Source organism: Colossoma macropomum, unplaced genomic scaffold (assembly GCF_904425465.1).
Source record: "Colossoma macropomum unplaced genomic scaffold, Colossoma_macropomum, whole genome shotgun sequence".
Taxonomy (NCBI): Eukaryota; Metazoa; Chordata; class Actinopteri; order Characiformes; family Serrasalmidae; genus Colossoma; species Colossoma macropomum.
Window position 1 is genome coordinate 25416310 of NW_023494807.1, and position 14224 is coordinate 25430533.

General features: G+C 40.8%; 1 protein-coding gene across 1 annotated transcript in view; it reads left to right on the plus strand.

The window, feature by feature from the left end:
* The window catches only part of LOC118796783 (ephrin type-B receptor 1), a 388416-nt gene that overhangs the window by 101255 nt on the left and 272937 nt on the right, over positions 1-14224 (plus strand). Inside the window, exon 2 of the mRNA XM_036555886.1 lies at positions 11859-11923. Within this exon, the coding sequence (XP_036411779.1) occupies positions 11859-11923 (65 nt within the window). The remainder of the gene's footprint in view (positions 1-11858; positions 11924-14224) is intronic.

The following is a 14224-nucleotide window of genomic DNA, read 5'->3' on the forward strand; positions in this document are numbered from 1 at the left end:
AGAGAGAGGGATGGAGTTTAGAGAGAGAGAAGAGAGGGGTCGAGGGCTCTCGGGGTGGTGGGTCGTCATGGCTGGTCGCTGAAGGCTGACTGATGCTGTTTCTGTGGCGAAGGCTGTATCTCTGCTGTCATGGAGACCGTTGCCCTCTGCACTTGGGAAGACGGATGACCTTATTTGCACAGCTTCATTTAAGCCAGGGCCCTCCAATGCCACACTGTGTTTGGTTTTACTGTTTTTTCTTTTTTTTTTTCTTCAACTCATTGGCAGAACTGATGAAGAGGAAAACCCAACATTGCAGGGTCATTGTACTTATTATAGTTGTGCATGGTTTGTGGTCAGAATCGGACAACGTTCACTGTAAACATCTGGTTTGTACTAACCATAACTAGCCATGTACACTCACACTGAAAGGTGTGCATGCCGGTCTTTGTTATTGTGTTTGTTATGCTGAAAAAAAAATCAACCAAAAAATCCGCCATAGACTGATTTCGTTTTTCAGACACTGGAATCAGAATAAGCTGTAAAAATTCAAGACCAGTGCACAACTAACCCTGTGTTGCGTGAATTCTTACTTCAGTAGGATTAAAAGTGCTAATGTGTTTTTATTGGAAATGGAAATATTTGGTGGGTGGGTGGTCGTTGGTAAATTGTTGAATATGGCAACAATGCGTAATCGTAGAAATTACTATAAAATCATTTCTCTAAAAACATCATTTTATTGAAAACAAGATTAAACAAATCAAAACCTATACTTAGTGAAATGTATAACCCAATATTTACATAGTAAATTAATATAATTTCAATTGTTATTTGTAATGTATGGTAGTACAAACATTGTAACGAGATACATACACTTGACATGGGGACATCATTTCCTTGATCAAAAGCAAATGTATTTCCTATATAATTTCATTTAGTCATTCTTATTCAATATCATTAATTTCATGTAGTCATCATCAGTATGTTTTTATTGACTAGAAATGGACCAATATATAATTTGGATGTAATATCACAATCCCTTCTGGTAAAGCTAAAACTAAACTATCCAGTGGTGTAATTTACAATCCAGATAATACTTTACAGTTACAAAATGTCTGAAGTTGCAATATATAAATGTAATTTTTTTCCCCTTTAAATGTAACCAAATGTCGTAAACATACTCTCAGAGTAGCCTAGTGCTGTGCAAGTCAACTACATTGAACATGGTGACTGTCCTTTACATTGTGTGGAAATTTCATGATGAATGGACCAATAGCAATGCTCTGAAATTACTTGGGAATAACATGTATTCACATTGACTTACATTAAAGTAAAGGATGCTTTTGCCTTCTCCTTTAAAGTTACCATTTTGGAGATGTGTTTTTCTTTGGACAGCGACTGGACTATATATATATCTTCATGTGGGGGAGGCCAGGAGGTTGAAAAACGCCTTAAATCTTAGAATTTGCTCCTGCATGTGTCACTCAAAAGCTCCACCTCTTCTGAAAGAGGGCTGTGGGGTCATGCAGGTGCTGTTCTGAGCAGTAAGGTACTTGGACAGGGTCATGTTAAATGGAATAATGAAACGGGGCCTCTACACGCGCACCGCACATACATTTCATTTGCTGAAATCCTGAGTGATTTCCCCAGAGCAGGGCTGCTCCCCCGAGAGGTTTGATCCGAAGAGGTCTTGCCACACGCCGTCTCAGTGACAGCAGGCAGTGTACAGGCTGTTCTAAAGGAAATTCAATTACGTGTTTGTGTGTGTGGGTAAGGGTGCATGTACGCTTCAGGCTACCAGGGTTAAATAATACACACATACCTACACACACACACATAAGTTGACTGCAGTGTAAATGTGATTTACATGTGGTTGTGTGTGTGTGTGTGTGTGTGTGTGTGTGTGTGTGTGTGGATGTGTGTGTCCTGAGTGCATGAGGATGTCCCAGTATTAAATATCACATGAACAGGCAGAATTTGAGCGCTCTCTGATGACATTTCACATGTGTGTACATCTTCAGAAACATAGTCAGGGTATTTGATCGCTTGTGCATTTGTGCCCCCTCTCGCCTTTGGCAGCAAAACTCCTCTCTAATTGGCTGTTGGTCAGTGCTCTGTCAGACGCTGCTATTGATTAATTGGGATGTCCAGTCCTCCTTTCATCTCCTCCAGTGACCAATCGATCACTAAATATCAACAGCAGTCTGTGGTCATTTTACAAGACACACTACTTTTGTAAATAGAACTGCCAATGGTCCCTTTATGGTACCTTAAATCTACACTCACTGACCACTTTATTAGAAACACTAACCTTATTCATCCACCCACTGGGCTCTATATTAGAAATATTAAGCTTATACCTTCACTCACTGGACATTACATTAGAAACACTAACCTTAAAGTTCCACTCACTGGACACTATATTAGAAATACTAACCTTACACTTCCACTCACTGGCCACTTTATTAGAAACACTAACCTTATACTTCCACACACTGGCCACTTTATTAGAAACACTAACCTTATACTTCCACTCACTGGATACTTTATTAGAAACACCAACCTTAAACTTCCACTCATTGGCCACTTTATTAGAAACACTAACCTTATACTTCCACTCACTGGACACTGTATTAGAAACACTAACCTTATACTTCCACTCACTGGCCATTTTATTAGAAACACTATCCTTACACTTTCCCCTCACTGGCCACTTTATTAGAAACACTAACCTTATACTTCCACTCACTGGCCACTTTATTAGAAACACTAACCTTATACTTCCAGTTTCTGGCCACTTTATTAGAAACACTTGTCTTATAGACCCAATTTATCCTTTTGTCTGTGGTCAGTTTCTTACCACAGGGTTACTATTGACCATCACAGCTGTTGATGTAACTGATTGGCCACCAGATTCAGGTCCTAAAAGTTTTAGTGTCCAGAGTGAAGACCTCTGGACTAGAGGACGACTAACACAAATTATGCATGACTAACTGTACGCCAGCAAAATATTGCTACATGGTAGGTGTTTCTAATAAAGTGCCCAGTGACCTGTTAAACATAAAATCCAACTGAGGCTGCTGTGGAGACTATTACTGTCAGTACTAATACAGCTAGAGTGAATATGTAGTAGATCATACTAAATCATGCAGTAGCATGGTGTACTTTCTACTGCATGACAGGTAATGAAACATGGAGAAATACATTTAGGCCTTCCGATGTCAGGCAGATAGGTTGGTTTATGATACGTGCTGTAGATCAGAATTTGTGTTTGCTCCATCAGACAGCCATGAGAGATTGAGGGCCAGACATGAAGTGTCATTCTGTTACAGGGCTGTATATCAGTTTCCTAATCCATCATTATGCTGCTGTAGAGGCTGCTTCAGTATCTGCCTACTTTACTCCTCCGTTATCTTTCACAGCACAGAAAGAGAGAAAGTGTGAAAGTGATGAAGTGGTACGTCTTTCCGTCTTAATTCTTTAATTCTGTCTCTCCTCTCTGCCTGTTCCTGTTCCAAAAATGTTAATCAGAATGTGCTGAGAGGAGAAGAGAGATGGGAGGAAGGTTTATGTGACAGTTGTCTACATATCGCTGTTTTTGGAAGAAAACCTTGTATCTCCAAAATGGTAACTTTACAGGCGAAGGAGAAAACATACTTTACTTTTAATGCAAGTCAATGGAACCAGACATTTTTTTCAAGTAATTTTGGGTCATTTCTTTTAGTCCATTCATCATGAAATTTACATACAACGTAAAGGACAACAGGTACTTTTAAACTGGCAAAAACTAAAAAAATTTCAAAAATGGAGATACAAAGTTTTCTTCCAACTTACAGCCTAATGCAATAAAGCTTATCAATATATAAGCTTTATTGCTTTTCAAAATAAAACCATTTTAGATGTGTATGTAAACGTATTTGTGTAGCTTTAAAGTGGCCTTTTTATTCTTCTAAGTATATCTGACATATTTTTGTGTAAAATAGTTTAAACAAAACTGAACATTAAACCTGTGTCAATATTGCTTTCTAACACAGACCCCACAGGGCTGGCAAAAACAGTGCTGAATGTTGTTTCACATCTGATCTTCTACAAAGCTGAAGTTTTCTTTTTGCCAGCTTTTTGTTTGAATTTTCCATTCCATCTTAAATGCAGCAGCAGTTACAGTCCAGCACCTGAGCAGGCACCTGGATGTACAGTGGTGTGAAAAAGTGCTTGCCCCTTCCTGATTTCTTATTCTTTTGCATGTTTGTCACACTTAAATGTTTCAGATCACCAAACAAATTTAAATATTAGACAAAGATAACAAGTAAACACGAAATGCAGTTTATAAATAATGTTTTTTATTATTAAGGGAAAAAGAAATCCAAACCTACAGGGCCCTGTGTGAAAAAGTGATTGCCCCCTTAACCTAATAACTGGTTGGGCCACCCTTAGCAGCAACAACTACAATCAAGCGTTTGCGATAACTGGCAGTGAGTCTTTTACAGCACTGTGGAGGAATTCTGGCCCACTCATCTTTGCAGAATTGTTGTAATTCAGCCACATTGGAGGGTTTCTGAGCATGAACTGCCTTTTTAAGGTCATGTCACAGCAACTCAGTCGGATTCAGGTCAGGACTTTGACTAGGCCACTCCAAAGTCTTAACTTTGTTTTTCTTAAGCCATTCAGAGGTGGACTTGCTGGTGTGTTTTGGATCATTGTCCTGCTGCAGAACCCAAGTGTGCTTTAGCTTGAGGTCACGAACAGATGGCCGGACATTCTCCTTCAGGATTTTTTGGTAGACAGCAGAATTCATGGTTCCATTTACCACAGCAAGTCTTCCAGGTCCTGAAGCAGCAACACAGCCCCAGACCACCACACTACCACCACCATATTTTACTGTTGGTATGATGTTCCTTTTCTGAAATGCTGTGTCACTTCTACGCCAGATGTAATGGGACATACACCTTCCAAAAAGTTCAACTTTTGTCTCGTCAGTCCACAGAGTATTCTCCCAAAAGTCTTGGGGATCATCAAGATGTTTTCTGGCAAAACTGAGACGAGCCTTTATGTTCTTTTTGCTCAGCAGTGGTTTTCGTCCTGGAAATCTGACATGCAGGCCATTTTTGCCCAGTCTCTTTCTTATGGTGGAGTCATGAACACTGACCTTAACTGAGGCAAGTGAGGCCTGCAGTTCGTTGGATGTTGTAGTGGGGTCTTTTGTGACCTCTTGGATGAGTCGTCACTGCGCTCTTGGGGTAATTTTGGTCGGCCGGCCGGCCACTCCTGGGAAGGTTCACCACTGTTCCATGTTTTCGTCAATCACTTTTTCACACAGGGCCCTGTAGGTTTGGATTTCTTTTTCCCTTAATAATAAAGACTTTCATTTATAAACTGTATTTTGTGTTTACTTGTGTTATCTTTGTCTAATATTTAAATTTGTTTGGTGATCTGAAACATTTAAGTGTGACAAACATGCAAAAGAATAAGAAATCAGGAAGGGGGCAAACACTTTTTCACACCACTGTAATTGCTGCACCTTTTAAGGTGGAATGAGAAATTTGAACAAGAAGCCAACTTCAGACCCTGCTGGAAGTTGGAAAATATTACAGCCGTTCACACCATCAGTACCAGCTGGTCCGTGGCTTGTTTCATGTACAAACCCTGAGAATGTTGTGTGGTGCAGTTGAGCTGAATGCCAGGACTGATGTGCGCACCCTCATTAAAAACAATGTTTTTAAATGTTTGGATGTTGTGTGATGTGATGTGACCGGTGTGCAGTGGCCTTTGACGTGTTTTCCTTTCGTCCCTTTGGGACTGCTGGTCGGGCCTTCCTCCTTAACACAATGCAAACGACAAGACAAGAAAGACAAGGGCGAGTGGGGAAACACTCACATACACACATGCATGCTGTGCAGCATCCGGGTGTGTGGAGATCTCAGTGGGTGTTTGAGTGTGTCAGCCTGTCAGTGTGTGAAAAAGACCAGGGTGGGGGCAGTCGGGGTGTCTGTGCTTCTGCTGCACAATTTAGAAAATCTGGTTGTGTGTGAGAGTTTTGGTTTTTAAACTGAAAGATGAGCCTGACACAATTATTATATAATAGTCTTATCAAAATTGTTTGAGAGACGTTATTTACTTGGAACAGCGAATGTAAATTGTCATCTGTAGGGCTGAGCCAAACAATAAAAGTTCTGCCTTTTGACTTGGTGCTGTAAAACCTTCAGACGGCAACAGTGAATAATGTTCGTTTATTTGATGTTTGTTAGTAACACCTGTAGAGGGCAGCAGTGAGTAATGTTTGTTTATCTGATGTTTGTTAGTAACACCTTTAGAGGGCAGCAGTGAGTAATGTTTGTTTATCTGATGTTTGTTAGTAACACCTTAGAGGGCAGCGGTGAGTAATGTTTGTTTATCTGATGTTTGTTAATAACACCATTAGAGGGCAGCGGTGAGTAATGTTTGTTTATCTGATGTTTGTTAGTAACACCTGTAGAGGGCGGTGGTAAGTAATGTTTGTTTATCTGATGTTTGTTAGTAACACCTGTAGAGGGCGGTGGTAAGTAATGTTTGTTCATCTGATGTTTGTTAGTAACACCTGTAGAGGGCAGTGGTAAGTAATGTTTGTTTATCTGATGTTTGTTAGTAACACCTTTAGAGGGCGGCGGTGAGTAATGTTTGTTTATCTGATGTTTGTTAGTAACACCTGTAGAGGGCAGTGGTAAGTAATGTTTGTTTATCTGATGTTTGTTAGTAACACCTGTAGAGGGCGGTGGTGAGTAATGTTTGTTTATCTGATGTTTGTTAGTAACACCTGTAGAGGGCGGCGGTGAGTAATGTTTGTTTATCTGATGTTTGTTAGTAACACCTGTAGAGGGCGGCGGTGAGTAATGTTTGTTTATCTGATGTTTGTTAGTAACACCTTTAGAGGGCGGCGGTGAGTAATGTTTGTTTATCTGATGTTTGTTAGTAACACCTATAGAGGGCGGCGGTGAGTAATGATTCTTGATCTGATGTTTGTTAGTAACACCTATAGAGGGCGGCGGTGAGTAATGATTGTTTATCTGATGTTTTACCTGTAGAGGGCGGCGGTGACAGTTAACCATCTGCTAAAATTTCATGATTGTCACAAGCCTACTGAAAGAGTAGAACCATCAGTAGATTGAATAGGCTTTACACTAGATGTTGGAACATTGCTGTGTGGGTTTGATTGCACCCACAAGAGCATTAGTGAGGTCAGATTCTGATGTTGGATGATTAGTTCTGGATCACTCCAACTCATCCCAAAGGTATTGAATGGAGCTCTATCACTGCAGAGAACACAGTCCCACTGCTTCACAGCCCAATGCTGGGGGGGGCTTTATACCCCTCTAGCTGAAACAACGGGTGCACCTTATTTATTAGCTGTTAAGGAAAGGTTTGTATGCTCACCATCCACTTCATTAGAATCCAGCACCAAAATAATATCCAGCCACAAGTAGCTCTGTGGTCAGAAACTGGTCAGATGAAGGGCTGGAGAACGGTACACCAGCAAAGTGGAGCTACAAAGTCAGGGTTTCTAATAAAGTGGCCAGTTATAGAATGATGTTTATAGGCGCATCTTTCAGTTTAGGAAAGAATCAGCGGAGACAGCTGTTGTTTTTCTTGATGAAGTCAGCCGTCATGGTTTCTGCAGCAGCGTCTGGATTCAGTACAGTTGCAGTGTGGAACTGTGCAGAGTGTCGCCCGATTGGCTGAACTTGCCACACATGAAAGAAGAGTGAAGTTGGGAATCCGATCTGCCTTTCATCTTCTCCAGTGGACAGTCATTAAATCTCAAGCAGTCTGGAGGATGACATCATCCACGGTCTTTCTAAATACTGCAGCGCTGCTTTTACTACATCTCGAGCCTTAGAGAATCATTTGAAGAAAGATGTACACAGAGCTGTACTCTTTTGCACTAATTACATTCTAATACATTATACATGCTATCGGTGTGTCTCATTTAAAGGACCATTGCTAGGTAGAGCGCATCCTTCGCAGTATCCTTTGAAGCCGTGTTCTGCGGAGGATCCTCCTCTGCTTCTGCAGCGCCAAATGATACAGCCTACGGAGCACTCAGATCTTTAGAAGAGTCATAAGTCCTGTCCCCCAATCGGCTGTGAGGCTGAGTTTGAGGGGTTTGAATAGTGAGCGAGAGCTGAGGAAGTTAAATAAAAAGAGAGTTTATAAAAAAAAGGTGAAATTAAACGAATGAGATGAGACTCATCCCTATCCACATCCCAGAGTATTTTTGCACCTGTGAAGAGATTTAGCACGAAGACATACATTTTTTTCTGTTTTCTCTGCTCCAAAACCACAACTGAAGTTGAACTACCAGATTAGTCAACGTTAGTGACTTTCCCGTCTGTCGGCGCTCCACAGTCGGCTGTGTGACTTGGGCTACGTTCACATTGCCAGATTGAAGTGATACAAATCCGATTTTTTTGCCCTAATGTCACTCAGAGCTGATGTTTTCAGAGCTATGTGGACACGCAAATCTGATCTTTTCAAATCCGATCTGAGTCACTTTCATATGTGGTTCTAGATCGGATACATATCAGATTCATGGCCATGTGGCCTTAATGTGACTCTCAGAACGGAATTCATGTGCTTTTTCTCCACTGCGTGTGCGCCATCAGTCAGCGTTACCATGGCAGCAGCGCTGAACAGAAGTTAAAGCCTGTAAACGGTGGAAACACACTCATTAGTTTGTTTGCTGATGATGCACGTGACACACGTGATTCATCCATGTGACGTTACTGAGTAGGATGTGCGTATGCGGGTCGTTTCAGGACACTGTTTCGTTCACGTTAATGACAGATTTGAATCACTTACCTGAACGAGTGTGAACCATCGGATCAGATTTGTCAGATCAGATTTGAGCAAAAAATCGGTTTTGAGCAATGAGGCATGTAATGTGAATGTAGCTTTAGTTCAAGTTCGGATTTAGCTTTGGCTAGTAGCCTTAGCATGCTTTCGCCTGTTGTATTTTAATTAAGAGCTCAGTTTTGGGTTCAGCTGTAGCTTTGCCTCCCTCGCTGTTCGTCACCTAAGCTAAAATATTAACCCTTTACCTTACATACTTAATGTGAGCAAAACTATACACTGACAACGTCACACATCAGTACTAAAATATAGCTGGTTGTCCATATAACGGCATGATGCTTGTTCATAACACCCTTTACGGCCGTTCATGTCGTAAACTGGTGCTCACAGGAACTCAGGGCTAAGAAGGATGTATCGGTGCGTCCTCAGAAAGAAGGCCATGTTTCTCGGTCGCATTTCAAGGATCCTTCGCGTTCTTTTGAAATGGGACAGTGCGTATGACGTATGCGCATGAGAAATGGAACCTTCGAAGGTCGCAGCCCCGTAAATGAGACACAGTGTATCTGTCTCATACTATCATGCTGTCATGTCCTGGGTAATTACAGTCGAATGCAAAAGGTTTGAACACCCCCGGTAAGATTACTGTATGATCTTCTGTGTGAAGATAAGTTGACACATCCTCTACAGAGAACTATGAGTACTAAAAGAAAAGACTAAAACATGGCGAAAGTGTAAAGGATGATCATTCTTTCTCAAAAAGAAGACTGCACACAGTAACATTTCATCAAATTTCACAGAATAAAATACCTCGTCTACTTTCAAACGCAAATGTGGTGTTGGTGGAAAGATCTGCACTTTCAACAGATTTTCCCTACTTATTTCAATGAACTACAAGCTTAAAAAAGGAGGTCTTTAGTAAAGAAAATGGTTCTAATGTCTGAACCATGAACCCTTTGCATGATTAAAGAGTTCTTTGCATCATGAAACCGTTCCTCAGATTGATGGGGAATGTGTTGTGTATGGTTCTATGTAGAACCTTTTAGAAAATGGTTCTATATAGAATCTTTTAGAAAATGGTTTTTAGGACGTTAGCCAGTTGGCTGTTCAAAACAATACCGTGTGGCTTGAAAATCCACTAGCATGCATGTTAATGGACTGGTGTTCTGAAAACTGTAAAATGGTCACTGACGGACCTGAATTGCAGACTATAAGCTATTTGTTCATCTTTGTGGCAAGAAAGCAGATAAAATACCACAGAAAATCAGGATGACTTCGCTGCTTGCTGGGCTGCTTGCCGCACTGCTTCCATCTGCCATGTTTAAACAAAAGGTATCTGAGATTTGAGACAGGCTTCTTGTCTGAGGCGCGCATATTATGATGTAAAATGCTGTCTATGTGGAGAGCTCACTAGGTTTTGAGACACACGCACTTTATGTACCATTTTTTGGTGTGCGTTGTCTTGGTGCTGGTACTGATGCTGTTGCTTCTTATCGGGTGTGTGTGTGGATACTCCAGTACTCGGTTGGTCGTTCAAGGTGCCAGAATTCAGATATGAAAATGCATTTTGTACATTACATACATCAACATTTCATCATCAAAATACGGGGAAAATATATAGGCTAACAGATTAGTTTTGCATATATTTGTGAGTATGTATGTTTTTATATACATTCCTGCTACTAAAGACACAGGCTTTAATGTCTATTTAAGGACATGACTGAGAAGGCCATAACAGTGATGGTGTGATCTTTTCACCACGAATGAAACTCTCTATGTGGAGAGCTCACTAGGTTTTGAGACACACACTTTATGTACCGTTTTTTTGGTGTGTGTTGTCCTGGTCACTTATGTGTAGTTCAGTAAGCATTGACCTGTGTCACATCAAGGCCCTTTCAATCCACTGGGTACTTGTATATGAGTAGGTGGACTTTCCTGGCTTGAAAAGGACAGACTAGTATTTGGAATGTGCTCCTGCCTCTTGTACTGGATTTTTACTGCTGTTTGGGTGATTCAATCTCCTAGAAATCGAAGCTGTTCTCTGTTACATATGCTTCTGAATAAGCAGGACACTGAATGGGCTTACCCTTACACAATAAGAGCCTGTTTGTCCTCTTATCCAGTGGGACCTGTGCTGTGTGACTTTCCTCTCTCTTTCTAAACAGTCTTATCTGTGAGTGGTGGGCTGTCTGTGAAGAGTCCTCTCTCCTCCAGTGTAAGATATCTCCATCGATAAGCGCAGAGAGTAGCCGACCACTTAGAGGATGCCAAGCCTGTGACTCTCCAGTCCACCACGTTTAAAGCGGCTCTGTTCTGGTCATTGGCAACTTCATCAGGATGCATCAAGCCTTATTTGAGCTGGATTAGTTTTACCTGTGCTGGTTTTAGTACTTAATTGAGATCTGTGAGTTTACTCCGGTGTGAGTTTACTCTGGTGTGCACAGTTTTGAGAGTAATAATTCCAGAGTTAATCACATTCTAAATTGGCTGAACCTCGATCTGCCTCAGTAATAGCGGTCCTGTTCATTTCGACCTCACGATCATGTTATAACAAGCCCAGCTAATGGACTCGTGTGACGTATTGTTATTGTTAGTGAGTGTGAGGTGTAACGCTGACATGAGCATCCAATATATGATGTTTCAATTGATTCAAATTATAAAAATACAGTTGTATGCAAAAGTTTGAGCACCCCTGGTCAAAAAACTTATGTTTATTTTATGTTCTTCCAGTGTGTTCAACTCTGCAAATAAGAGGATATTGGGCTTAAAATTTAGCAGAAAAGTGCCATATTTGTGAGGATTTGTTGGAAAAATCCATAAAACATGTTTTTTAACTGGAGGTGTTCAAACTTTTGCATATGACTGTACTTTGTCCAGTATGATTCAGCTAGCCAGATACTTTGCACACGCTTCCTGGTTCATATTGAACTTGAATTGTCCCTTATGTACATTTTTGTTTTGAAAAATATTAACACAGAAGCTAAATCTCATGTGCTCTCTCTCTCTCTCTCTCTCTCTCTCTCTCTCTCTCTCTCTCTCTCTCTCTCTCTCTCTCTCAGAAACGATGATGGATACTCGGACTGCCACGGCTGAGCTGGGCTGGACAGCGTACCCTGCATCAGGGGTGAGTTGTGTGTGTGTGTGTGTGTGTGTGTGTGTGTGTGTGTGTGTGTGTGTGTGTATTAGCATGCTTTTCCCTTTTTTTTGGGGGGGGGGGACAGAATCACCCTAGAAGATGACCTTGGGAACTGTGTGTCTCCATAATAATAGAAAAACACTGATGCTGTTGCTTCTTATCGGGTGTGTGTGGATACTCCAGTGCTCGGTTGGCCATTCAAGGTGCCAGTATTCAGATATGAAAATTCATTTTGCGCATATTTGTTTCATCATCAAAATTTGGGGAAAATATATAGGCTAACAGATTTTTTAGTTTTGCATATTTGTGAGTATGTATATTTTTTATATACATTCCTGCTACTAAACACACATGCCTTAACGTGCATTTAAGGACATGACTGAGAAGGCGATAGCAGTGATGGTGTGACCTTTTCACCACCAATGAAAATATATTTCTCTCAACTAACACATGGACACATCGTCCACTGTGGGGGAAAAGGCCTTGTGTACATAATTAAAAGTCCTCATCACCATCCAGAGTTGTTAACTGTGGTGTTAACTCTGTAGCTTTTCTGAAGAGGCAGCCTGAGTTACTCATTGGACACGAAAACCTAACTGTGACTATTTTTTAATAATATAACATGGTTTCAAATGTATTCCTTGGTTTGGTTGGTTTATCCTTCCCTGCGTTTAACTGAATACCTGTTCGGTCACTGATATGGATACTTAAATATCAAAATTGCACCATAATGATCCAACTCTCTTATTACACAGAATAAAGCTTTCACTTCAAAAGCTAAAAGATTTCTTTAAATATAGGAACATATAGCTATAGTGGTACCTAATTTAGTAGTGACCCCAAGCAGAGATTGTATTACATGTCTGTGTATGTGTGCGTACATAAGAGAGAGAGAGAGAGAGAGAGACAGCAAAAGAGAGAGCGAGCTGATACCCATGTTACAATTCTGAAAGTGATATTTGTGCATTGACTTTCTTGAAAGCAAAATGTAACCATACTGTGATTTTGTTCAAAGTAGCGTTTACCCTTAATAACACTCAAAGAAAAGAACAAAAAAAGTTTCCTTCTCCTCACCGCAGCTCTTTATTTATTTACAGCGCTCAAAATCTTGTTTATTTTCCAGCTTTTTGTGGAGAAAAGAGGCGACCGAGAAGGCAAATTCTAGCCCATTACCTCTGACAATGCCTGCATTTGAGCGAGAGACTTTGAGAGAGAGCGAGAGAGAATGAGTCATTAAATCGTTTCAGATTAGCTTTAAATCACACAGTAAAATGATTATGCTCTCCAGGTGTTGTTATTGCGTCTGGATTCAAACGGAGCGGTATTAGCGTTAGCGCATGTCTCTCTCTCTCTCTCTCGCTCTCTCTTTCTCTCGCTCTCATCAGAAAGGCACAGAGTGAAGCTCCCTGTCTGTTTCATCATCGCAGCCATTATTCTCCATCCAGGCCGCACTCACGGTGACTTAATGACATAATGAAGGCACTTACGCTGCACAGAGCTCCACCAAAGCCCCGCTAAAGGCACAGAGAGCAGCGCAGGCTTCAATAACAGACACACAGCCAGGGCAGAGCGCACATTTAGAGTAATCAGGGCGGAGGGATACAGAGAGATTAGCATTTAGATCCAATATGAGCACGTCGGGACACAGCAAGGTGATGCGCACTTTCTCACCTACGCTCGTTTTGTCTTTCTGTCTGTCTGTCTGTCTCCCTCTCTCTCTCTCTTTCTCCCCACTCTCAGTCAGTGTTCTCTTATTAAAGTCAACCTGAAATCAAAATTGAACTTTTTTGCTTTGACAGTTTTGACCGTGCTCATAATAAGCACATTATATCTTATTATTCAAAAGACAAAGTTCATGTTTTCCTGCAGACTTTTTTCAAAATGTAGTGACTTTTGCCTGGTCTCTAAAACGTTTTCTGATTTTTGATTACATCACCGTGCGCCAGTGAGTGGGGAAAATAACAGTAAAGTGGCTTTCTGGGCTAAAACTATGTTCTTAGCAAAAATGGTTGTGTATAGTACCAAAAAGGGTATTTTGGCTTGTTAAAATAGTCAAACCCTTTTTGGTGCTATACAGAACCCTTTTCAAAAAGGTTCTATATAGAACCATCTACAACATATTGAATATCAATCTGAAGAATACTTTAATCACGCGAAGGGTTATTTGACTGTGCATCGATATATGGAACCATTTTCTTTACTAAAGAACCCTTGAAGAACCATCTTTTTCAAGAGTGTAGAGTTTAATATGATATTTGTCGTGTTGCACAGCAGTGTCTCACACAGCCT